We start from the raw sequence: 24,766 nt of genomic DNA, 5'->3' as shown, positions 1-24,766 counted from the left end.
AGTGAGTACGGAAGCCTCGTGGGTGGTCCGAATTTCTCATGTAAATAGCTTCTCCTATCTCTTTGACTCTGATGAAGTCGCGGCTCTGGGAGCCGGGTGGCCGCGGGCCACGGGTGCCACTACGGGCTGACTGGTATTGCGGCCTGGCACCGGGCGCTCCGACACCGTCTGGGACGGTGGGCGCCGTCAACTCGGATGCTGCGTGCACCGAGCGGAGTAGGACCACCTCACAGAGCTAACGTCTCCTCGCGGCTGCCTGTTTTGCGCCTATTTTGGGTGTTGTTTTTGGATGCCGGTTGTTGTCAGGGTAGCGACGCTTTAGGCCTAAGGCTTTACGAAGCTGCCTGTCGCACGTGGAGGGACACAACCTGGTGGACCGTGGCGTTGAGGTGTTGCAATTCGCTTCCCTCATTCTATTTAGCCTCGCACGAATTGAAATTACTCGTTCGACTCAAGAAAGCGAGCTTCGTTCACGTGAACTTAGCATCTGAGTAGTTGCCCGATCTTTTGCTAGCCGAGTTGAACATCGTACCACGTGGGCGATGCGCATGCATAATTCCTCTCCCTTGCACTACTTTAGTGTTTGCCGAGTGTGTTGAGTTTACGCAGCGTGATTGGAGTCACCCCTGGTTTGCCGTCACCTGCACATCGTCTGCTGCTGCCCCGGACTACGATCGAGCCACCCCGGGCGATGGTGATGCTGTGGCCAGTTCGGCGCGGCGACTTTGGCGGCCTCCTGCATCCAGCTCACAACCCTCGGTGGCGGAGAAAAGAGCCGGCGGTCACCGACAGCTACGGCGGCTCTTCCCAGCAGGGCGCGTCGGCGCGAGCGACGCTTGTTCGTACCGACTACTGCGTCGTCGTCTCTGGAGTCCTGGCCTGGCATCGTGCCGTCGAGTCTGCAAAGCTGCCGCTGTGACCGGCGGACGCCAGCGGTGCACCCAAGGACAATGTCGGCTCGCATGTTATGGACAGCGTGCGGACATTTCTTCGGCGCGACCACTGTTTAATGTTCTACCTTGTTTGCGAAGCACAGTTTGATGTTAGACCGTGTCACATGTCTCGCCGGAATATGTAGTGATTTAAGGTTGGGGGGATGTGGGGATGCGTGACTCTCACGCCTCCCCTGAGATCTAGTTTTCCCGCATGGCTCGTCTCCTGCAGGGCGGCTTCGCCCGCCGCGTGGCCTGGCGCCCGCGGCGGTCGGGTGGTACAAGCGCGGTGCGAGAGATGGCGCGAGCGTCGCGCCGCTGCGGGGTTACTCGGGCGTCGGGAGACAAGGCGCTCGAGTTGTTGGGTTCGAGACAGCTAGCGGGACGGTCGTGCCGCACGTGCAGCGACCCTCTTCCCCGGCGGGTCGGCGCGCGGCGGGGACGTCGCGCGCGCGGCGACCCATGCTTCTGCGAGACTGCCTCGCGTGGCCGCCTGCGAACGCGCCACGATTCGCGTGACCATACACGCGAACGACCAGGCCTTGGGATCCAGCATGGGGCGAACATATTCGCTCGCTTCCGGTCGCGGTGAGTCAAGACTTATAGATTTGTCGCGCGCCCATCGGCATGTTTTGTGGATAGCAACTCGGCTAGCAGGCATTGATTTATGAAAGGTGCAATAAATGCCCTTGTGATTGTTTGCACCACTGTGTTGTCGTTCCTTTGTCCCAAGAGTACGGGTGTGAGAGACCCCACAGTGCTCAGCATAGAATAAAAATTACACATTAGGGAGTTTTAGAATAGGGGCCCCAATAGTTTGGGGCCCCAAAGAGCTTTGCGGTTGTTAGCGTTGGGGCACGTAGGAGTGAAGAGCTTTAGAATAGGGTTTGACGTTTGCGGATAGCGTTTTGCGCTGACAGCGCTACTACGGCGTCAAAGAAAAACTATTAGAAATAATTAAATAAAATATACCATCTTATAATAGGAATAATAATTTTTACTTGCGTGTGTTCGCGTTTAAGTACAATTTAGAGGTTATTCTCTGTAAGCAGCAAACAATTAGTTGCGCTTAGTTTTGAGCAAACCAACTTTACTAGCCTTCACCAGCCAAGCTTAGCCGTGTTAGGCCTACGAGCCATAAAATCCACAATCGAATTCAAAATCAGCGGCGTCTAATGAGTCAATCTTCATAACACACGCTAGTTGAGAGAAAGCGATAACCACACTCACTTCTCCTAGCATGCGAACTTTACGCGTTACCGCGAATCGAACCCAGTTTTGTGCTAGGTTAGAGCCGTCGCTTCGATGGGTGCCGCCATGTTTGCCGACGCAAAGCTTTTGGGGCCGCTATTTGGGCTCCCGCTAAATCGGCGAAATAGCGTTCCCAACGCAAAACCCAAACGGAGTTTGCGTCTTGCGCATGCGCAGTGGCTTCGACGCTATTTCTTTGGGGCCCCAAAACGTTTGGGGCCCCTATTCTAAAACTCTCTATTGTTCGTGCTGTCGAACGTGACATGAAGAAGTAGGCACTGACACATGACAGGGATCTACTGTTGACTATTGTGTGTGGCATTTGGAATGCGAAGTTGCACGGTAGCACTGCTGCGACCGCGTAGCAGCTACATGAGTCAGCAACGAGCTTCGACTTTTTGCCATCATTGCCTCTGTTGTTGCAGAAGTGTCGACTAGCCACAGTGAAGAGGACAACACGGAAAGCGACAGCACAGGTGATTCAGGCCCGACAGTGGCAGAAGCTGCTCGTTACGTCAGCCTCATGAATACAATTGTTGCGACGAGAACAGCACCCCGCAATGAAAAAGGTGCCCCGCGACTTCTGCAGCGCTACTGCACGCGTGCACGGTGAATACGTAACGCTAACGAGGAATCGGCCATGCGAGTGTTTGCCGAGAAGAGGGGGCTCACTGAAAAGCTGGCTGCAGCTTCAGTAAGTTTGAGGCCCCTGTCGTCGCTGCTAGGCCACCACGGCATCAAATGAAAATAATACTTTTGTCACGCAATGTGAATAAATACTGCATGTTTTTTCCCCCTTTCATCGCACTCTCTCCGAGTTCCGTTTTTGACAGGTAAGTGGGCGATCTCATGCTATTTTCGTTAAACAGTACTACCGTTTGGTATGTACTTTTTCCGAGCTCCGGCCAACTACGGTTTAACGAGGCTTCATTGTATGTCGAATTATTGCGTATATCGAACTTTCTATATCAGTAGAAAAATCGCATGCATTTTTTATTTTTTATTTTGAACTGGGTCGGATATCAAATAGATATATCGAACTCTGCCGCCCCAGACTATGTGCGCTCTGCTGACAGGCGGTGAGCTTTCCCACAAGACCCTCGAAGACAGTGGTGGTGCAACGGGCGTTCCCGACTGCTGCGTACTATAGCTGCACATATTGAATGCGCCGAGGGTGCCATTTGAACATAGCCGTGTATGCATGCAGCGGCTTGGCTAGTTCGGTAACGTGAACGACGCACTGCATTCGCCGGAGTGACTCCTCCTTGGTGCCACACTCTGCGCCTGCCGCGCCTCGCGAGAAATAGCGGTTTGCATCCACAAACACGTGCGACAGCACGCACTCACCGGGCTCACTTATAGACACCTTGCAGGCGCCACTTCATACTTTCTTATTGACAGTGTTTCAAAATGCTTCGATTGATAGACGTGGAGATCGTAGTGGAAGTAGCGGCCAAACGAAGACGGTGCCGAGGTTGATCTGCAAATGCTGATGTTGCCCCGCTCCTGACTTCAACTGAGCCTGTAGCTGCTTTGGCCCTCCTTCGCCGCTACTGCGGCACAATAGAGGGCATCGGCCTATCGCTTGTGGATCATTTAGACTATGTTGAGGACTCCGTGCTAAAGCACGCGACTGCCAATAAGTAGCAGGCTACACTGCTGCAGTATTTTCAGTCAAATAAATAAATACTTTGTGTGAAGCTTCAAGTGAACATTTACTATGCCATGGTTCATTCATCGATTGATCTCTAAAAGTTTTTGACGCATCTTATGTGATTTCATGTACCGAATTCCAGCTATATTGAATTATTTCGTGATCACCACACTGTTCGATATACCGGAATGTGACAGTATACCTTGATTGCTACATACGTAATTTAGCTGATAGGTTGCTGCATTCTTGTTCTGCAATGCTAGGAGACTCCTGAGAGCCTGCAGCACCATGTTTTCTTGGTCAAAATTTGCAAGCATTAAGTTTTGTAAAAAATGTTCTGGTATTTGATATGGTATTTGGCTTATTTTGTCAATACGATTCAATATATATTCATATATTATTCATATATTATTCGGTATTCACACACCCTTACTTAAAATCTATATGAGGTATGCAAAAACTGATTGCATACAGTTAAATCTCGGTATAACAAAGTAGGTAAAATAGGCAATTTGTTTCAATGTATCGAAATTTCTTTGTACTGAAATTTGACCTTTTATGCAAATAAGTACAGTCGCCAATCGATTTTTCTTACATAGAAAGGGGGCACAGAATTTTCCGAATTATTGGGCAGTCAAAAAAGCAAATTCGAATGAGAAAACAACTCATTCGGATGAATTTAGGAGTCAGCAATTAATGATACGGTTTCATGACAGGTTGACGATATCTTCACATAGGCGCTACAGATTAAGCAAAGCCAGCTACGTTTTCGCGTGCACTCTGCCCCCACGGCTGATAGCATTGTCCGCATTGGGATGATGCTATCATGAAAAGCGCCTGCAGCAGGTAGCGAATGCTTCGTCTGCCTCTCGCTTCAATGGGTCACCGAAAATCGCAAGATTATGCAACCTTCAATACTAAACCTGCGGGAAGACAGCTTACATGATGACACTCCATCTCAGCATGCCCACTCTGGATACCCGGCATGTTACCTCTAAAGCAGGTTGCGCGGCTGCGTATGTGCTCAGCCGCGCTTACAGCCATGTGCAGCCACGGCCCCGTGCAAGAAATCTCGACGCGTGCCAGCTTACACCTTCTTCCCCCTGCTCCTTGCGCACGCTTGATCACATTATCGTAAGCTCGCTCCTCTTTCCCTTGTCTCGTGCGGGAGGCGGCACTCGTGCCTGAAGCCACCGTCTTTCTTCCGCACCCTAGCACGCTTTCACTCGTACCTAAAGCACACAGTGCACGGGTTGCTGTGATAGAATCTTACTGCACTTGGACTTTATATGAAACATGATGCGGCTTCACTTTGGTGGCCGCTCTTGTAGCACCGCGTGTGTTTTAAGAAGTGCGTTTGCAAGTAGTCACTTGTAATTCAATCATTTGACCATCTGCGTCTGCAAAGGTTTCCATTTATTGTCTCGGCATTCCTTTGCTGCGGAAGCAGAATTCTGTTATATTGAAATCGCATACAAACAGACTTCGTTATACTGAAAATTTAAAGAAAGTAAAATTCCAAACTAGTATCTTCCCTTAACTGTAATGGTGGACTCCACAATCATATCACAATCAAGTTCACCACAGACCTTGTTTCACCTGCTGTGTCTTGTATATCAACGAGCTTGCGTGCTCACCTTTCAGTGGTGCCTTGAGGTACAGCTCCCCCGAGTCATGAGTGACGTTGAATATTGCAGTGACATTGTTTGGGGCTTCGTGCAGGCTGTATTGGAGCCTGGTGCCTTGGTCCTGGTCAAAGGCATGAACCTGTAAGCAGCAAAGCGGTGGTTAGCCTGCACAAGACACACACAGCTCATGATTCTGAATCTAAATCAGGATTTCTGACTGACCATTCTGGCCTAGTTCCACCTTGGATGTATCTTTGTTATATGAAAAACTTGCACAAGTGTTACGTTAACTTGCTGTCCAGGTGCATAATACAAGAGCCTAAGCCTAGATTAACCCTTTTTGTGCCTTGGACGGGCTGGGTTCGTTGATGCGTTTCTGGTAAAAATGGCTATGAACAAGCTGGTTTCATTTGAGTGCTTTGTTCTTGTAAATGGCAGCACACACGCCGTAGGGCAGTTCAAACAAGAGCTAGTTTATTCTTGTGGAAGAAGCAAAACAATTTGGTAAGCGGAGTGTCTACAAATGGCACTATCAGTAGCTCAAGCTTTGTTGGCTTCTTAACCAAAAAGAACAGAAGACTTCACTGATTAATCAAGCTATTTCGAAGATTAAGTGTACTGCTCTATGAGTGAAGAAGACGCTCCATGCACACAGCTCATCTTCTGAGAGTGGCGCTTCTCATGAAGGCAATGGTGCGAACTGAACATAAACACAACCCCTGGATGCCCGCCCTGCTATTCATTTTTGGAGTCTCTAGGCAAGACTATAGGATTGTCTGTGGTGTCTATCGTAAAAACTTCTACAATAAAATACTTTTGTCCATTTTTGGTCAAAATTTCCGACAACAGCATGATGCAGAAGTGGTTAGCGTGATTACAAGGAAACCAGGGTTAACAGCAAACTTTAGTTAGCTTTCTCTGTTAAAGTACATGAGACATGCTCTCAATGCATAGCGAGAAAACCAATTTGAAAATATTTATTTAAAAATTTGCTCAGATGTCCCACACTTAATGTATTTACTTGCATAATGATCGTGCTCACGTACGTGATGATTGCACCCCTAAATTTTGTCGTCAAAATTCAATTTTTTTCTTTCCCGCATAATGATCGCACCCCAAACTTGCCACAGCGATATGTCATGTGCCAAGTCTAGCTAATGATTATCGTGCTTACCATCTGTTGAATGCTGTGAATGCTACGCGAACAACTCTTCAAGACATATCAATTGAGTGGTCTGCACGGATCAAACAGATTCTTAAGAAGATGCCCCATTTCATTCCTTTCACCACTTTCCGAAGTTCCATGAAAAAAAAAAAAGCTACAAACAAACTTGCCTTGACTTTATTATTTGGAGGCTTTATAATGGTTGTGGTCAACAGCAACAAAAAAGGTGCCTTTTGATTCCTCTCGTCTGTACTTGTGGGCATGCAACAAATCGCGAGCGGCAATGATAGTAGCCACGTTTGCACTGATATGTTAGAAGTGTACCATACTCATAAGCCGATGCTTGTAACATAGCTAAGATATTCGCCCACCCTTAGCGGAAACGTGCCGTATTAGGATAGTAGTGAAGACTAATGCCGCAATTTTTGCAGCATGCCCGTCATGCGTCTCTATGTCACTGGCAGCTAAGCGCACCCATCTCTATTTCTGTCCCCTCAAAGTGGGCATGGCTATGTTATTGCCATAAACTTGCCAATATTGATGATATTATTCATTACTGACACAGAGGAAACTATTTCAGTGCCCGTAATGTACTCACGAGAAGAAATAAAATCGCGTTCGGCACGTTCGATTTGCTTCGCTGGCTGCCATATTTCTATTTCTGCCCCTGTAACAGTGTCCCGCACTGTTACAGGGGCAGCCGCCTGTTTGTTGACCTGTTGTCATCCCACAGCAAATGTGGGATGAACAAATGTTTCTTTCTTTTCGAGGAAAATTTAACCCGCGTAATGACTGCACCCCTGAATTTGTGTCAATTTCTATTACAAGAAAGTGTGATCATTATGCGAGTAAATACGGTATATCTATGTTATGCGATAGCATTTCCAAAGAGGATGTGCCTGTTGTGCAATGCATGCTGCTCTAAACTTGTCCTGTTAGAAAAAAAGGTTTTAATGAAGAGAGAAAAATCAAGGAAAGGTAGGCAGAATGGTAGACTTCCGTGTATGTATTTAATACCCGATTACCTCAAGCTGGGGATGCGAACAGCAATCATTAGCATCATCGTCTGTACAAAGCGCTTCTTGAAGAATCTGTTGGCACCCAAAGTTGCAGCACAATGTTGTAGCCACACAGCACCATTACACAGCTGCATGACATTGCTTGCTCTTTTTAAAGCTAAGAGGAAAACTACTGCAAAAGCTGCTGCACCTGTCATTTTTGGTGACACATGCACAATCATGGTTCACAACGACTCGCAAGACTACCTATTTGGAACCAGCTAGCGTGGCATTGTGGCACCAGATAGCAGATGGAAAGTCACCATTTAGCTCCATATTGCTATGGCATGAGCTGGACAAGGAGAAGAGGAAGAAGATGTTGGCTGGCGCAGCCTATTGATGCCATATTTACTTGACCATTCTCGCCCCAACGTCGTCCTGTATATAAACACTGTTCAACCGTAACCGTAAAAATATGCAATTTTCAATGGACTCAAACAATTTATACTTTAGAAGCATTTGACCATGCACCAGTTAATTCTGAGAAGCCCTACTGTGCGGTGAGAAACCAAAGCGCTGGATATACAGTCATCACTCAAATGTTTACAAAATTTACGGTGGCAATCACATTGCGAAACTACTCTGAAAAGATTCATACTTTTTTTTTTTTTGCCACATCTTGCACCACACCACCTGTGGTGTGGTGTTATACTGTAAAAGCTTATTAATTCACAACTCGTTAATTCGAAATTTCAGATAATTCGAAGTAGCCACTGCAGTCCATCCAATAACATATTGAAAGCAATATGTAATGCATCCCACTAATTCACACTGATATCCGCACTGCCACCAATAATTTGAACTCTGCACCATCGCGGATGAGGAGAGTGCTAGTGCACGGGAGCATGTTGGCGACGCTGGCGTCACCCCGCAGTTTTGCTCTTTCCATCAGCCGCCCTTTGTTTAGGTCTGATTGGTGAGAGACACGTTTGCGCCTGGCCAGGCATGGCCAACACTTCTGTTGCAGGTCGGTTCTCTCCCTCTCTGAAGACCTTCAAGATAAATTGCGGACGCAGAACTGAATGTTATCTCTTATGTTACATCTTGGAGGCTATGCTCTTTCTCGACAAGTTGTTTTGCAGAGAAGCGGCACCATTTAATGTCTAAAACATGGTGGCAGTGACGTTTATAGGTGCTCACAGTAGCAAAAAGCATAGCCTTTGAGATTCGTGGCTATTACTCAAAGGAAAGCATCGCTGAGATACACGTTTGGACGCCACCTATTCGTATAGTGAAACACTGCAGCGTGCAGCCAGTGCAGCTGCAAAAGTACAACGAAGACCAACGTCACAGCAGGTTGTGGTGCGTTTCACGAGTGCATATTAGAGCACAGTCTTTGTTCCTGTGGTGAGTGTTGGCAGAGCGAATGCGCGCTTATAGTTCGATGTTTTCGGCGCGTGCCGCTTACGCTGTACCAGCCGTGCACGCCAGCCGTGCACGCTACTGTGCACGCTACTGTGCACGCCACTTTGAACGGCTGTTAGTGACGGTGGGCGAATTGGCACGGGCACTTCTTTTTTTTCCATGCCATGCATTGCGCGTCGGAGCAGTTGGCGCAATGAACATGTGGATGGAGCAAGAGCCATCTTGACGTCGGGCACGTCAGACCGCATTGGCCACGTCCGGTTATGTAGGCTGTGCCAGTGCTTCGAACTATAGATGACGTTGTTCTTGCCAACGTGACCAATGTGTGCATGCGCGCACTCACGCTATGTCGGACTATATACATGCCTTAACTGAGCGATTTTTTAAGCAAAGCTTTCCTTGCCTTTTCCTTTCACTTTTCCCACTGCTGCTGCTGCGGCTGCTGCTGTCCAGCACACCGCGTCGGGGTTGGTTCAGAGCATGTATATACGTAGAAGGAGCGTGGCAGAGAAGAAAAGAGACGAGAGGAACTCTTTTGGACCGCACGCGTCGAATGTACACAATGCCCTCTGGAGCTCCTGGGTCGTCGCCACATCAGCCTCTTGACATTAAAGGGAAGCTGAAACGGTTTTCAATTTCCATGAATTGCTGGGATTGGGAAGAACAGACCTAATAATTTACAGTTCCGAATTTTTTTCTTCGTGTTGTTAATATAAGGGGCGGAAATCGCTTGCTAAATCACCCCCGCGGACACGGCCCCATCGCTTCCCGGAGCGCCGGGTGAGGTGGTTGCCAGAGGAGAGAACCGGCGAGAGTAACGTCATTCGCGGCGACCGAGCTGCCGGACCAGCGTGCTGGCATGTACTGGCATGCCTCTTTCCGTCCTGCGCTTTACTGAACGACGCTACGAGAGATCTGCCGCCGCCGCTCACGTTTGTTTTCTTTTGCGATTTTCGTAAAATGCTCTTTCGTGAAGCTGCCCGTCGCGGTAGGTTCACGTGCATGCTTGCACGAGCAAACGCTGCTGGCACACTGCGAAGCATAGACGGAAACGCGCGCAGTAATAAATTTTGGTGACCGGACCTGAGGTATGAAATGGAGTATAGGCTTGCCTAGTGACATTCAACGTACGGTTGCAGTTATCGTGTTTACCACACGGCGGTGCTAAAACTGCCTAATATCTTTATGTCAACACTAGCATGGAGCATGCATACCGATTCTTGATCGAGCCACAATCGCAAAGTCGTCGAACCATAGTATGAATATTGCACATATAATACCTCTGGCCATCTCTGGATGTGTATGATAAGCAACTTCCGTGACTGTACCTCGCAGCACTGCATGTGCGCGGTTTGAAACGCGGCACTTATGTTCGCGATCTAATGAGAAGTTAGTGCTTCGGCATTCTTCCAGCAGCAAGTTCCCAGTGACACTTTAGCGCATTTTTTCTCCCGTCATCGGAACGTGCAGCTACATGAAAAAAAAAAAAAAAACGTACGTACCAGCTAAGATTTCCAACGTGCGAGAAGGTGCGCAAATAGCTCTCGCTGTTGGCACACTCAACATCGTCGTTGCCGCCGTTACCGCCACTGCCGCCATCGTTTTCCGTATCGGCTGTCGGTTCGAACATGTACGGCGAAAATACAAGCTGTCCGAGACAGCGAGAACGTTCCATAATGCTTACAACTCAGCTATGAAGCCAGAAGCCAGAACAGAACAGCGTGCTACGCTCTGAAATGGCGGCATGCGGCGGCGCCGACCAGCGACTGCCGCGATTGACGTCACAGCGGCCCCGACCAATCACGGGCAACAGCGGCGTTCGCGCGATGCCCTAAGGCACTGGTGCGCGTTTTCTTGAAAAAACAGCTGCTTGCGTTTGTTTCCGCCCTTCTTGAACCAGATATTCGTGTTCAGGGGACTCAAAACTGTAGAATGCCGCAGAAAACTCATTTTTTTTTCGAAAAGTGTTTCAGCTTCCCTTTAAGGGGGGACGTGGCCTTTGAAAACCGAAAAATCACGAAAAAGTCGATTTTTGGAAAACCACATGTTTTGGCAGTATGCCTTATAAACTACCATTTCTGTAAATATCAATGTCTAATTCATCGCGAAACTATTTCAAATAATGTTTACAAGCCGCGGCAGCCCTCGAGCGGCAAGCGAGCACTCAAAATGTCCCTACTCGGTGCGAACGCCATTTCTCCACCGCTCCCCTGTTCGTGCATTCTTGTGCTTTGTTCTCCCCGCTGCCCGCGGCGGCGGCAGCGCTGGAGAGGCGTAGATCGATCATGATTGGAGGGCTCGCGAGAGCTTTCAAGTTTGCCGTGGCTGAGACTCTGAGATTAAGCAAAGCACATGCTCCTCAAGGACGCGGAGGAGCCCGCGACTCCCATTGGCTGCTGCGTGCGATGATGTAGTGGTCTCCTGCATAATGCATCCGGCTGTCGTCTACTTTGTGGGATTCTCACACCTGCGCTCTTGGGACAAAGGAATGACAACACAGTAATACAAACAATCACAAGGGCATTTACTGCACCTTTCATAGATCAATGCCTGCTAGCCGAGTTGCTATCCACAAAACATGCCGATGGGCACTGTTGTAGCGGCGGATGCCGCCCAAGTACACGAACTGCTAGCAACCAAACAATCCCCCAGTTTATTGCCACATACAGTCATATATATACACATAGCGACACTGGTGCCTCTGGCGGCAGGTGATCCCCAAACCGGAACCGAAACCACATATACAACATATTCCCTTTCTTATAAAAAAAAGACAGCTACATGGGTTAGTGATTTAGTAGTGGTAGTACGTTAGTGCTCTTTTACAGAATTATATTTACAGTAACAACAATGTGCTTGTCTTATGCACTTAATACAAAAATATAAAACAAAAAAGAGAGGAAAACAAGATACAACTCCATTTATGTCCATATTTCACAACGTCAGCAAACTCAACACTCGTGCAGATTGTGACAGGTTCATGTTCACTGTAAAACGTGTCTTTCTGTACTTAGTGTCCATAGTGGTCTGGAGGTCATCTATTCCTTGATGACTGTACCCTACGCTGAGGTCCCGATGCTTCTGAGAAACCACTGGCGGCAGGCGAAGTCTCTTCCGGCTCACAGCCGGTCACTGGTGGCATAGGCGGCTGCTTCACAGCAGCCACAGCTGAAGTTCCGGTTGGCGCTTCTGAAACGGGTCTCTCCAAGGTAGGCGGTGAGCTGCTTTCCCTAGCGGTGTCATTTGTATCACTCCTTTCCTCCCACCCACAGATAGATGCAGAAGCTCGTGGCATCCTTGACAACTTTGAAGCGTTCCACGTTTTTCAATTATCAAGTTGGAAAGACGATTGCCCCTGCTTTCTTATCACTTTTCTTGGGCGGCTAAAAGCCAGGTCACCTTTAAAAGCAGTTGTTTGTCTGCGTACTCGTACAAGGTCACCAACATTCACTTTGGTTTCCCTTGCGGCCCTGCGAGCGTCTGTGTATAGTTTACTGGATTGCTGCTTTTGCTTCACCCGCTCGCGTAGGCGGTGGAGCTCTGAAGTAGGGTCGGTTGTAAATATTGCTGACGGATACCCAACGACATCGAGCCGAGTCCTTGGCAGACGTCCATGCAGGAGAAGTGCTGAAGCAACTGCAGTTGTGGCATGCGGCGTACAACGGTAAATGCCCAAGTATTCTGTTACCGTTTGGCGTAAGGGACGCTGCTCGAGTGTAGCCACTTGAACAAAGCTTTTAAAAACTCTGTTGAACCGTTCTACCTGTCCGTTTGCTTGCGGGTAGTATACGGACGAATGCCGCAAGCAGATGCCGCGATCCTGCAGAAAAGCTTGGAACTCTCGAGATGCAAACTGTGGCCCGTTATCGCAAACAATTTCCTCTGGGTAACCTTCACGTGCGAACACTGACACCAAGAAGCCTGTTACTGTGCGTGTTGTGGCTTGGTTGCAAAAGTATACTTCGGGCCACTTAGAAAAGTAGTCGACCAGCGTGATCGCATATCGACAATCGTGTGGTGCTCTCTGAAATGGGCCAACAATGTCCATGCCAAGCTTTAGCCATGGTTCCTTTGGTAAGGGGACCGGGTTCAATGGTGCAGCCATAACCTTCGTGCTCTTGTCCGCTGCCTGGCATATACTACACGTTTGAATAGCTAGCTCGACTTGCCTGTCCATGGCTGGCCACCAAAATTTTTCTCGCAGACGTGCTTTCGTTCGTACAATTCCAGGGTGAGCCTCATGAGCAGCGGTAATTATCCGCGCTGTAAGTGATGCGGGCACCACAAGGCGTTCGCCATGCAAAATCAAATTGTCCACCACTGACAGTTCATCGCGAAGTTTGAGGAAAGGTTGAAGCTCACCAGGCAGAGATTTTTGCGCAGGCCAGGACGATTCAATGTAGGCCTTGGTTCGTTGCAGTGTGCTGTCTTCCGACTGGGCCTGTTCAAACTCTTCCCTGGTAATGCAAGAAGATATAAGGGCAACTGATACAGTTTCATCTGGTAAAGTCTCTTCTTCCTGAGGAGGTGACGCAGGGAGACGAGAGAGCGCATCTGCTACTCGATTTTGCGAACCCTTCCGGTACTTTACTGTATAGTTGTACTGCAGTAGGCGCTCCGCCCACTGTGCTATCCGCAAAGGATGCCTTCCTTGCCCCTTGAGTAGACAGCAATGCGACCAAGGCTTGATGGTCAGTAAGCAACGTGAAATGGCGTCCCCACAAGTAAACATGCCACTTCTCGCACGCCCAAACACACGCAAGCGCTTCGCGTTCTCCTACTGAATATCTCCTCTCTGCAGATGAAAGCGCTCGAGAAGCAAAGGCGACAGTGTGTAGTTTCTCTCCCTCCACCTGTTGGAGAACCGCTCCAAGCCCACAGTCTGAAGCGTCAGTGGAAACTGTAGTATAGTGCTGCCCCCTGTCAGATCTCGGTGTCATTGTACATGTATGTTTTGTAGTTGTTTAGCTAGATGGCGCACCCCCCTTCAGTCATGTGACGAGCTTGGGCCAATCTGGAGGTGTCATCTGGCGTGTGAAGCCTTTATTAGTAATAAACGGCCGCGGGTCGGCCGAGTCTTCGTTCCGGTTTTCATCGGGAGCAGTTTGCTCCGTGTCTCCTTCCTGCGCCGGCGCTAGCCGCGCGTTCGCCCGGTCGGGGCCCCCCCGCTTGCCTGCCGCTGCCGACACAACATCTTTTGGCGACGAGGATGGGATTCCCGCAGCGGTTCCGACCGAAGCCCCGGGAAACCGAGCTTCGTAAGTGAAGCGTCCTTTACGTGTCGGCACGGCCTGCAAACGCCGCCGACGCACTTGGCGTCGCGAGGCTTCCGAGCCTAGGCCTGCTCGCCCCCTTGTTCTTCCGTGCCCCATTCCTGCTGCGAGCTCCGGCTTGTTTTCTGCACTGTCTCCTGCGCGCTACCGGGCATGGCGTCTTTTACGGCGAACCTTCCCGTTTTTCTTGAAGTGCCCGGGCCACCGTTAATTCCATGGTTTCGATGGAAAAAAATTTTTCAGGCCCACCTCGAAGCGGCCGGCGGTGGCGACTGGACGGATGCGCGACGAGCGTCCGCGCTCGTCAGCGCTCTCGGGCGTGAAGGACAACGAAAGTACTTTGCAGACGAGGAGCAGGAAGCAGCAAGGCAGTTAACCAGCGCAGCGCCAGCTTCAAGCGAAGCAGAAAGGCAGTCGACCGGCGCAGCGTCAACGTCAAGTGATGCAGTCCCGCCAGCGTCAGAGTTCCAGAAACTCTTGCAGCGGCTTGACCGGCTGTTCGCCGCGTCAACAAATGTTCTGGCGGAGAGGCACGAATTCACCAGTCGAAAGCAGTTCGAGGGAGAAGGATTCCTGGAATTCGTGACCGCATTGAAGGAGAAGGCGGTACAGTGCAACTTCGGCACAACCTACGACGAGCGCGTCCGAGACCAAATAATACATGGGGTAGCGAACGTCAGCGTTCGCGAAAAGTTATTAGCTCATGGCGAAACCCTGTCCCTGGACAAGGCCGAAGAAATTGGACGCTCGTTAGAAGCCTTGCATCGAGCGAACCGCGCGTTCGGCTCCGAAAATGTACGAAGAATCGAGGCATCTCAACTTGGCGTTCCGTCGACGGGCCAAGATGGCCGACTTCTTCCGGGGAGCCGCCAAGATGGCCGACTTCTTCCGGGGAGCTGCCAAGATGGCCGACTTCTTCCGAGAAGCCGCCAAGAGGGCCGACTTCTTCCGAGAAGCCGCCAAGAGGGCCGACTTCTTCCGAGAAGTCGCCAAGAGGGCCGACTTCTTCCGAGAAGTCGCCAAGAGGGCCGACATTTCGCACATGGCTCCTCCGGGAACTGTGGTGCATGCGACCGGTGTGGCAGCACGAAACATATTGCAACGTACAAGAATTGTCCAGCAAGGAACCGGTGGTGCAACGCCTGCCACACGTTGGGCCATTTTGCATCAGTATGCCGGAAAACCCGTACTGTTCAACACGTCTCTTCCGCAGAGACGCTGTCTTCAACTTCCGCAAGGCAGCCGTCCGCGTCTGTCTTGACGGTAAGCGCTTTTGAAACTAAAAAAGATTTGGAAGTTCCGGTCGTAGTGAACGGCGTCTCCATGCGACTGCCAGTGGATACGGGAGCGTCTGTGTCATGCATGATGGCCGAAGATTTTAGAAATAACTTTGGTCGACCGCACAGGCTGTCACAACCAACAGTGGACTTGAGAAATTTCTCCAAGCAATGCATCAACATTCAATGCCTGTTTCAAGCCACTGTCCAGTTTTCCCAAAGGTCATGCTCCGTTGCGTTCCATGTAACGACTACAGGAACATCACTGCTGGGTTTAGACGCCATCCAACGCTTGGGCATACAGATTGACGGTACGTGGCTGACATGTCGTCTACCTTCGCTTCCTCCAGTACAGAGCCCCACAGGTGTGCCTCCGGGTTTTGATCACCTCTTCAGTGACGAGTTGAGTTTCGTAAACAACCTTGTGCACCGAATTCATCGGCAGCAAGATGCGAAACCAGTATCTTCAAAGTTGCGCAGACTACCCCTGGCTCTCCGTGACCAGGTCCCAAATGAATTGCGACGTCTCGAGGACTGCGACGTCATCGAGCGTGTCAAGGCTTCTGAGTGGGTGTCTCCACTCGTGGTGGTGCGCAAGAAGGATGGAACCATGCGGCTCTGTGTAGATCTAAGGGAACAGGACAGTCTTGTGCCTCACGTTCAAGAAAGGGTCTTGCAGAAACAGTGGCAGACTAAACAGTACGTAGACAAACGTAGAGGTGCTCAGGCAACTCGTATCAAGGTGGGAGACACCGTTAGAATAAGATTTAAGAGGAAACGATTTTTTAAGTACAGTAAACCTCGTAAAGTCAAGGCCCAGGTAGGACCATCTACTTTTTTACTCAGTGATGGGAAGACGTGGCATGTGTCTAAGTTAACCCTAGTGATAAAGGATTCAGCAGGTAGTACATTGTGTACAAGTGACAAAGATTTTTTGTACTCGTATTCAAACTTGGATAGTCATTCCGATGACTCATCTGTAGCGACAGCATCTTCTCAGAGTCATAAGCTTCAGTTGAGTAGTCCGTCTGACTGTATGACTTCCGAGTTTACACAGTCAGCAGTCGTCTCTGATTCCGTAGGAGAATCGGTAGCCTCCCAGGACTTGTTGGGACGTCGAGAGGAGCTTCCTGGGCAACCCTCTCCAGCTTTGAGCGACAACCACATTCAATTGTCCAACCAGGGGGAGGGAAATAGTGGGACGACTGGGTCTTTAAAGTCGACCGATACGCGTCGCAACCCCCAAAGTTCTGAGGTACACACGCGTCCTCATCGTGACAGAAAACGGCCTCCGTGGCTCGATGATTTTGTTTCTGTAGTGTAGAGCGTATTGCCGTCTTCGAAATGCCACGGCTAGGGACCTCGCTGTGACATTTAGAAGACAGTCCACATGTTTCATTAACACAGGTAAAAAGTGTTTCTTGTTGCGGTGCAGTGAGTTTTGTGCCGTGTTCCTTGTCAGACTTTGTTTGAGTGACTGCCTGTGTTATGGTGCCCAAGAGTGGTGCGCATGTAGGTGAACTTGGGCAGGGACGGATTGAATTTGTTGTGGACTTAAGTGCGTGCTTTGTGTGCTGCTGGCGCGCGTGTGTGAACGTGGGGGGGGAACGAACTGAAATCGCCTTTGGACTTAAGTGCGCATCTTGTGTGCGCGTTTCACTGTATGTTTACTTTGTTTCCAGGGGGGGATGATGTAGTATAGTGCCGCCCCCTGTCAGATCTCGGTGTCATCGTACATGTATGTTTTGTAGTTGTTTAGCTAGATGGCGCACCCCCCTTCTGTCATGTGACGAGCTTGGGCCAATCTGGAGGTGTCATCTGGCGTGTGAAGCCTTTATTAGTAATAAACGGCCGCGGGTCGGCCGAGTCTTCGTTCCGGTTTTCATCGGGAGCAGTTTGCTCCGTGTCTCCTTCCTGCGCCGGCGCTAGCCGCGCGTTCGCCCGGTCGGGGCCCCCCCGCTTGCCTGCCGCTGCCGACACAACAGAAACAACAACTGGAAGAGATGCATCGAACATCCGCAGGACTATGTTGGACACAAGTGCCTCTTTGATCTTTCGAAAACTGGAGTCTACCTCGCCAGACCAAACAAATGGTTGCCCCTTTCGAAGCAGAACGCGCATCGGTTCAACCATATCGGCAAAGTTGGGAACGAACCTAGAGTAGTATTCGACCAGTCCCAGGAACGATCGAAGGCTGGCTGTATTGGTGGGTGCTGGTGTATCCTTGATGGAAGCAACCTTTTCCTCCAGCGGAACAATACCACTTGCTGTGATCCTGTGACCCAAAAATGAAAGTTCCTGCGTATCGAAGATACATTTGCTGTTCAGATTGAGTCCTGCCTCTTTAATGCGTTGAAGTACTGCTGCAAGGTTATCTATGTGCTCCTGCCGGCCCCGCCCGAAGACTATAATGTCATCTATATAGAAGAGCACGCCCTTACATCCTTGCAGGACTTTGGACATCATACTCTGAAATGCAGAAGGCACGGAAGCCAGTCCGAAGCACACTCGTTTAAAACGAAAGAGGCCTTCATGAGTTATAAATGCGGTCAAATCGCGACTCGCAGGGTGAAGCATGACCTGGTGGTAAGCTGATGCGAGGTCTAGCTTAGAAAAATTTGTAGCCCCCACTAAACTATGCAATAGCTCTTCTGTATGAGGAAGGGGAAAGCTGTCTATTATGACAGCTTTGTTTGCTTGTCGAAGGTCTACACAGAGGCGAATACCTCCCTCTTTCTTCTTAACGACCACAATGGGTGACACCCATTCAGATGCCTCCACCCTCTCTATCACGTCCAGATTTTCCAACCTACGGAGCTCTTCCGAGACCAATGGTCGTAGCGAGAGCGGAAGGCGCCGAAGTTTGGATTGCACTGGCTGCACCGTGGATCACGTTTTGACGTGATGCACAAAACCTTTCGCGAGGCCAAGGCCTGGATCAAAAAGAGATCCAAACTCGCCAACTAATTCCTTTGGGAGGTTAATATCCTGCACGGCTTTCGTTGGGTCAGGGCGCTGTTCCCTTCGAAAATTAGAAGTTAGCGTTGTTTCAAGGCATTGCAGAGATGACCCATCAATCTGTAGACCGAGGGCCTTGATGGCATCGATACCCAAGAGTGAGGTGCCTTGTTCTACGACGTAGAAAAAAAGGCTTGTTGTGCTAGCTTTGTACGTAACGTCAGCGAAGAAACAGCCACGAACCGGAATTGGCTGTTTTGAATGGTCCAGTAACCAAACAGCCGGGGCCAAAAGTACTTGGCCTTCCAAATACTGCTTAAAAAGATCATGTGCAACAATGGAAACTGACGACCCAGAATCTACAAGGAAAGTTATGTCCGCACAGCCAATCGAAACTGTGACGTGAACAGCGGAGCGAGCGGCCGTCGTCACAGCCAGAATGCTCAAAGCTTCCTCGCTCTGAGAGTCTTGGCTGTCTACCTCACGCACCGGAGCGGAGCCTCGTTTCTGGCAAACAGAGCGGAAGTGACCCATGACACCGCAATGGTGACAACGCTTGCTCTTGGCTGGACAGCGAACTGATGCTGCATTGTGCTGGGATGAACCGCAGCGGTAACAATGAGACTGGCGGTTGTACGACCGCTTCGAGCTCTCGTCAGATTTTGGTGTACGCGTAGGCGTATTTCCACGAGTATTTATGCGTCCAACATCTACAGAAGTAAATTCTTGCAGATCATTGTACGCCTGCTCAAACTGCCTTGCCAGTAGTACTGCTCTAGCGAACGAGAGAGACGATCCTTCAAGCAGAAGACGCTTGCCCAAGCTCCGAGACGAAATACCAGCAACGAACTGGTCACGCAGCGAATCTTCTTCGACAGGAAAAGAGCATGTAGCAGAAAGCTCCCACAATGCAGTGATGTACTCATTCACTGATTCACCAGCTTGCTGAACTCGCCTACTGAAACGATGCCGTTCGGCAACAACATTGCTTGTTGCCGAAAAATGAGCATGCAGAGCGGCGACTGCGATATCGTACGACGATACTTCAGGCCTTGTGTCGCCTGTGCCCTTGCTATCTTCCGACGTTTTCTCAGTAGCAGTTTGCTCACCGAGCTTGACGTTGTCCAACGATGGAAGTGGTAATGTATAAAATATGCGCTGACCTTCTACGCCGAGGCTGTGAAGAAGTAGTGCTTTGCGACGATCCGGCGTGCAGTCAGAGGCCCCCGAAGCAAGCAGGTAGTTCTCGAAGACGCGGAACCATTGCGGCCACGCAACAGCAGGTCGACCAGGCACAGGCAGGAACGGGGGCGGCGGCGCGAGTCCAGAAATGCTCATGGCGCCGGAAAGCAAGCGGCGAAAGTCACGCCCCCCGAAATGATCCCATCCTCGTCGCCAATGTTGTAGCGGCGGATGCCGCCCAAGTACACGAACTGCTAGCAACCAAACAATCCCCCAGTTTATTGCCACATACAGTCATATATATACACATAGCGACACTGGTGCCTCTGGCGGTAGGTGATCCCCAAACCGGAACCGAAACCACATATACAACAGGCACGCGACAAGTCGCAGAAGTCCGACTCACCGTGACCGGATAGCAAGCAAATATGTTCACCCCATGCTGGAAGCCCAACACCTGGTCGTTCGCGCGTACAGTCACGCGAATGGTGGCGTGTTCGAATGAGGCCTCGCGAGACGGTCTCGCAGAAGCATGGATCGGCGCACTTGCAGAACGTCCGTGCAGCTTGCCGATCCCGAACCAAAGAGGAAGCGCCTTCTCCTTTCCGCGCCCAAGTAACACTGCCGTGAGGCGGCGCTAGCAGCGCAACACTCGCGCCATCTCTCGTACTGCGTTTCAACCACACCGACCGCCGTGGGTGCCAGGCCTTGCGGCGAAGCCGGATTACAGGAGACGGGAGCTATGCGGGAAAACAACGTATCAGGGGACGCGTGAGTGTCGCGAATCCCCACAACTTCGGCTCCTTCATGCAACATGACTCTTCCTCCACTGGCGCACGAATATGCCGTGACGAGTGCGCCTGGTGTCTCACGCTCATCGACAGCAGTTTGTACATCATCACTTTCATCTGCCTCGGACAGTGCGACTGCGTCGTCCACTGTGCACTTGAAAACACGTTTCCTGACGTGTGACTAGAAAGAGGCGGCGGATCAAAAATGCGCTGCTGTTCAACGAGGAGTTGGCGGCATGTCAGTAACAGAGCGAAAATCTCAAGCCATGGAGCGCGATCCTGAAGCTGCCACCGCTACAAGTGAAGGTGAAAAATAACGCCAGCAAGAGTGATGGCGTGCCACCTCCGAAGCATAGGTACAATATTCCAGGCTATGTTGCAGAAGCACTGCTACCTGTTCATGAGCGCCTCTCACAGGCTTCTTTTCTGCACCGCTGCCTGGGAGCAAAGACGCAGAATGCATCAGAATCATTTCACTCCATGCTGTGGTCCCTGATGCCCAAAAAGCAGCATGTGTCGCTGATTGCTGTGGAGACAGCATTGCATGAGGCAGCCTTAAGATATAATGCTGGCTGCCACAGGGCCACCCAACAGCTATGTTCATCAGTGGGGCTAACAGCTGGCCACCTGGCCATTCAATGGGCAGCCGAGAAAGATTCTCTGCACTTGAAAAAGGCCAAGAAGTGATCGCAAGAGAAGGTGGAAAAGCAGCAAAAGAAGAAAGTGCCCAAGGACATCTCCAGTTACGCAGCAGGGTCATTTTAGACCCTGCAGCTTAGAACTTTCAAAGCTCATTTTCTCAAAATGACTTTTTTGGCTCGTGAGGCTGCTTGTTCCAGCCATATCTCTGTAATCGCTCATCAGATTTCCAAAAGGTTTTTTTTTTTTTGTTGTATATCTGAATAAATTTCTGAGGGCAAGACAAGCCCATTTTATATATATATATATATATATATATATATATATATATATATTGTGTTTGTGATTTGTGATATTTAATCAAAATTTGATTGATAAAATCTTAAATCATTAACACTAAATTCGGTGGTCTGCAAAAATTTTTCAGCAAGGAAATTTAAAAAAAGGGCTCTGTCTAGCCCTGAGGTATCCATCTGGGAATGATCATTGTGAATTTCACAGTTGCAGCACCTTTTGAAAATTCTCCAGGCCTGGAATGAGAAAACCATGTGCACCATTCTGACATATTGCTGTAACTTGAGCATCAGTGAACATGACCGCATGAAATGTAGTAGTTTTAATGCTTTTGCTACAAGTCTATCCTGAAAATTTCATTAAGATGCCTCAAAAAACAAGAAAGTTGGTATCCGAGGGTAGCCTCCCCCCTTAAAGTGGAAAGTTGGGCGAGTTGGTATGCATTCATAATGGTAGCAGTGTGAACAAGACGACGACGGAGTGAAAGGACTCGCTCGTCCTGTGTCCTTTCACTCTGTTGTCGTCTTGTTCGTACTGTTACTATTATGAAAGCCTCTTGACAGCTGCAATTATCCATGACACCCCACAAGTGCTTACCTTTCTACTAACGTGCAAGTCCAGAGGGAAGCTAGATATCATGGGGCAGGGAATCGGTAGAACCAATGCAGTCACGAAACGAGTCGCAAAACAGCCTTGCCACCCTTTGCTCGCAGTTTTCATACAAATACAATGGGGGGCATAGCGAAAAGGTGATGTGAGAGGGCAAAAAAATGCTGGATAAACTTAAGTTCGAGGTATGGTAGGGTGCGTTTCTGCTATTTCTGAAAAATAAAACCCAGCATATATGTCTAGCGGACAACTTACGCATTGTGTGCATTAGCAGAGCCGCATTAATTAGAGCGCACCGCAGGATCTAGGCGACACAATGGAAGTGGTCGCATGTGAAACCAACACTTCTATGTCTGCCGCGATAGCTTTGCAGCTATGGCATTGCTCAAGGCCACGAATTTAGCCAAGGCAGCTGCATTTTGACAAGGGCGAAATAAAAAACGCTCATGCACTTTGATTTAGGAACACAGTGAAGAAAACCACGGTGCCAAAAATAATCTGGAGTGTGCCACTGTGGCCTGGCTCATAATCCGATTGTGGTTTCAGCATGTATAGCCCCATTATCCAATTCAAGTTTAATGCTTGTGCCATGATGCGATGTGTCATGCAAGGCAACGACAATGCTCAAACCTCTCAGAGGCTATGGAATATGGCGCACAACAACGCCTCAAGCAAGCACCCATCTCTTTGTGTTTTGTGTACAGTAGAACCCCGCTGTTATGTTCCTCACTGCTGCATTTTCCCGGCTGCTACGTCGTTTTCATCCGGTCCCGGCATAGCTTCCATAGGATCCAATGTATAAGGAACCCCGCTGTTACGTAGTAGCTGTGAAAACGATCCCGCATGATGCGTCGCAACTTAGCCCCCCGAACCCGCCTGGGCTAAAGTAGGCAATGCGCTCCAACTGCCATTTTGGCTTTTGACGAATTTTAGCCGGGCTTGGCTATGGAACTGGCTGCAAGAAGCTGCACGCCAGTTCCATAGCCAAGCCCGGCCAAGCGCGGCCAAAACTCGCCAAAAGCCAAAATGCCGGTCACATACGACCATGGAGGAAGGAAACTTGCATACGACGATTACGTCGCCGTGGATGCTGTCGTCGTGACGTCAGAGTGTCAGAGCATCGCCGAGATCGTTGGGAACTCGGTCGCAAGTGAAGCCGCAGACTGCGATGCACGAGCCGCATAATGCCGGGGAGTTGCCAAATCCTAGCTTTGGAGAAGCCGTCGTGGCTCTGGACCTCCTCCGCAGGTACGTCGCACCTCACAGCGACGCTGACAGCAATGCGGCCTTCCAGGCTATTGAGAAACGTGTGGTGATTTCTAGCGAGCGAAAGAAACGGCAAGCCGCCATTCTGGACTTTTTTTAGGTCCTAAGCGCACTCTGTGGAAATAAATTGTCTATAGTTTGAAGCTGCACTTTTTTTCATTCATTTTCGTAGCTTTTCTCACTGTTGCGTTTTCCCTGCTGTTACGTTTTTTTCCCCCGGTCCGGTGAAAAACGTATGAACGGGGTTCCACTGTATTATGCAGACAAACAGCAGTGGTGCATGCAAGGTAACATTTAACATCAACTCACCCCTCTTGTATTGGACAAAAGGTAAAAGAAATTCAACATTTGCCCTGCAAATGTTTAATTTCTTATACGCAGATCCCACAGCAGATACACAGTGCGTGGGATCTGCATAATTTTTATTAGCTCTGACTTTCATTAGTTCAAATTCTGTACAATTCGAATTTTTATAGCATCGCCCCTTCTGCACCTCAAGCCCTGGCTGCTGAACTGGGGCTGTCTGAAAGGATCCACTTCGGCGATACTATCGCCTGGGCCATACCTCCGCCAATGTCGCGGGGTGATTGGCTGTTTTAACGAAACCGGGAAACAGACAGCGCCATCCAGTACTCCAGCCTACGTCAATTTGACGTCACGGTGTTGTCGGGCGCTCCCAACATATAGTGAGTACACGAACGCATCTTTTCGCAGCCGGTTGCTGGTGTAGTGCAGTAGAGACAAGAGCATTGGTAGGTTACAGTATACTTTGGGTGCCAGTTTGCACGTAGTCTTGCGCAGCGATATTTGTTGACTGGTAATCGACTATTGCATTGTGTTGCCTTGTGTAAGCGACATTTTTCGGTGACAGTGTCTTGGAACAGCTGGCAGTGGCACCATAAACAATGTGATGCTTACGTGGTTGGTGGTGACTGTTTGGTGGTGAAGTGTAGTAGAGACAAGTCGGATGATACCGCTCTGGCGGTGCACGATGGCTGGCACACAGACACAGAAACAGTGTGTCACTTTATCATATCATCAGAAATGTGTTTCGCAACTACGTGGGTTGTAGCATAATTTATCATTCAAATAAAACATACCACACGTCCTTTTTCAATTTATTTTACCTAAAGCGGCAATAGCCAACCATAGTCAGTGCGCGCAACCCATACTGTGGCCATTACACTCGAAAACAACACACCCAAGCCACTCTACAAATGCCCAGTGTGCTCTCTCATTTGTTGTGAAGTGCTCGAGCACGCGTGTTGGTACTGCATGCTGTTGTCACAGGTAAGCAGCCGGTTGATTTATTGATAATCACTATGATAGGCCATAGTCATTATTGCCAAAGCAACAGTATTGCCGAAGTGGATCATTTCAGCATACGGCCCCTGGATGCACACCTTCGAGATGCCTCTGCCTTT

General features: G+C 49.6%; 1 protein-coding gene across 2 annotated transcripts in view; it reads right to left on the bottom strand.

Moving 5' to 3' along the window:
* The window catches only part of LOC142578574 (fat-like cadherin-related tumor suppressor homolog), a 512,562-nt gene that overhangs the window by 257,525 nt on the left and 230,271 nt on the right, over positions 1-24,766 (bottom strand). For both annotated transcript variants that reach the window (XR_012827230.1, XM_075687953.1), the window contains exon 19: positions 5,475-5,604. Coding sequence is in view for 1 of the 2 variants with exons in the window: in XM_075687953.1 (XP_075544068.1) it covers positions 5,475-5,604 (130 nt within the window). In the remaining variant the exon portion in view is untranslated. The remainder of the gene's footprint in view (positions 1-5,474; positions 5,605-24,766) is intronic.

Source organism: Dermacentor variabilis, chromosome 4 (assembly GCF_050947875.1).
Source record: "Dermacentor variabilis isolate Ectoservices chromosome 4, ASM5094787v1, whole genome shotgun sequence".
In the NCBI taxonomy this organism is placed as follows: Eukaryota; Metazoa; Arthropoda; class Arachnida; order Ixodida; family Ixodidae; genus Dermacentor; species Dermacentor variabilis.
The sequence above is the reverse complement of the archived record's forward strand: the minus strand, read 5'-3'. Positions and strand labels throughout refer to the sequence as shown.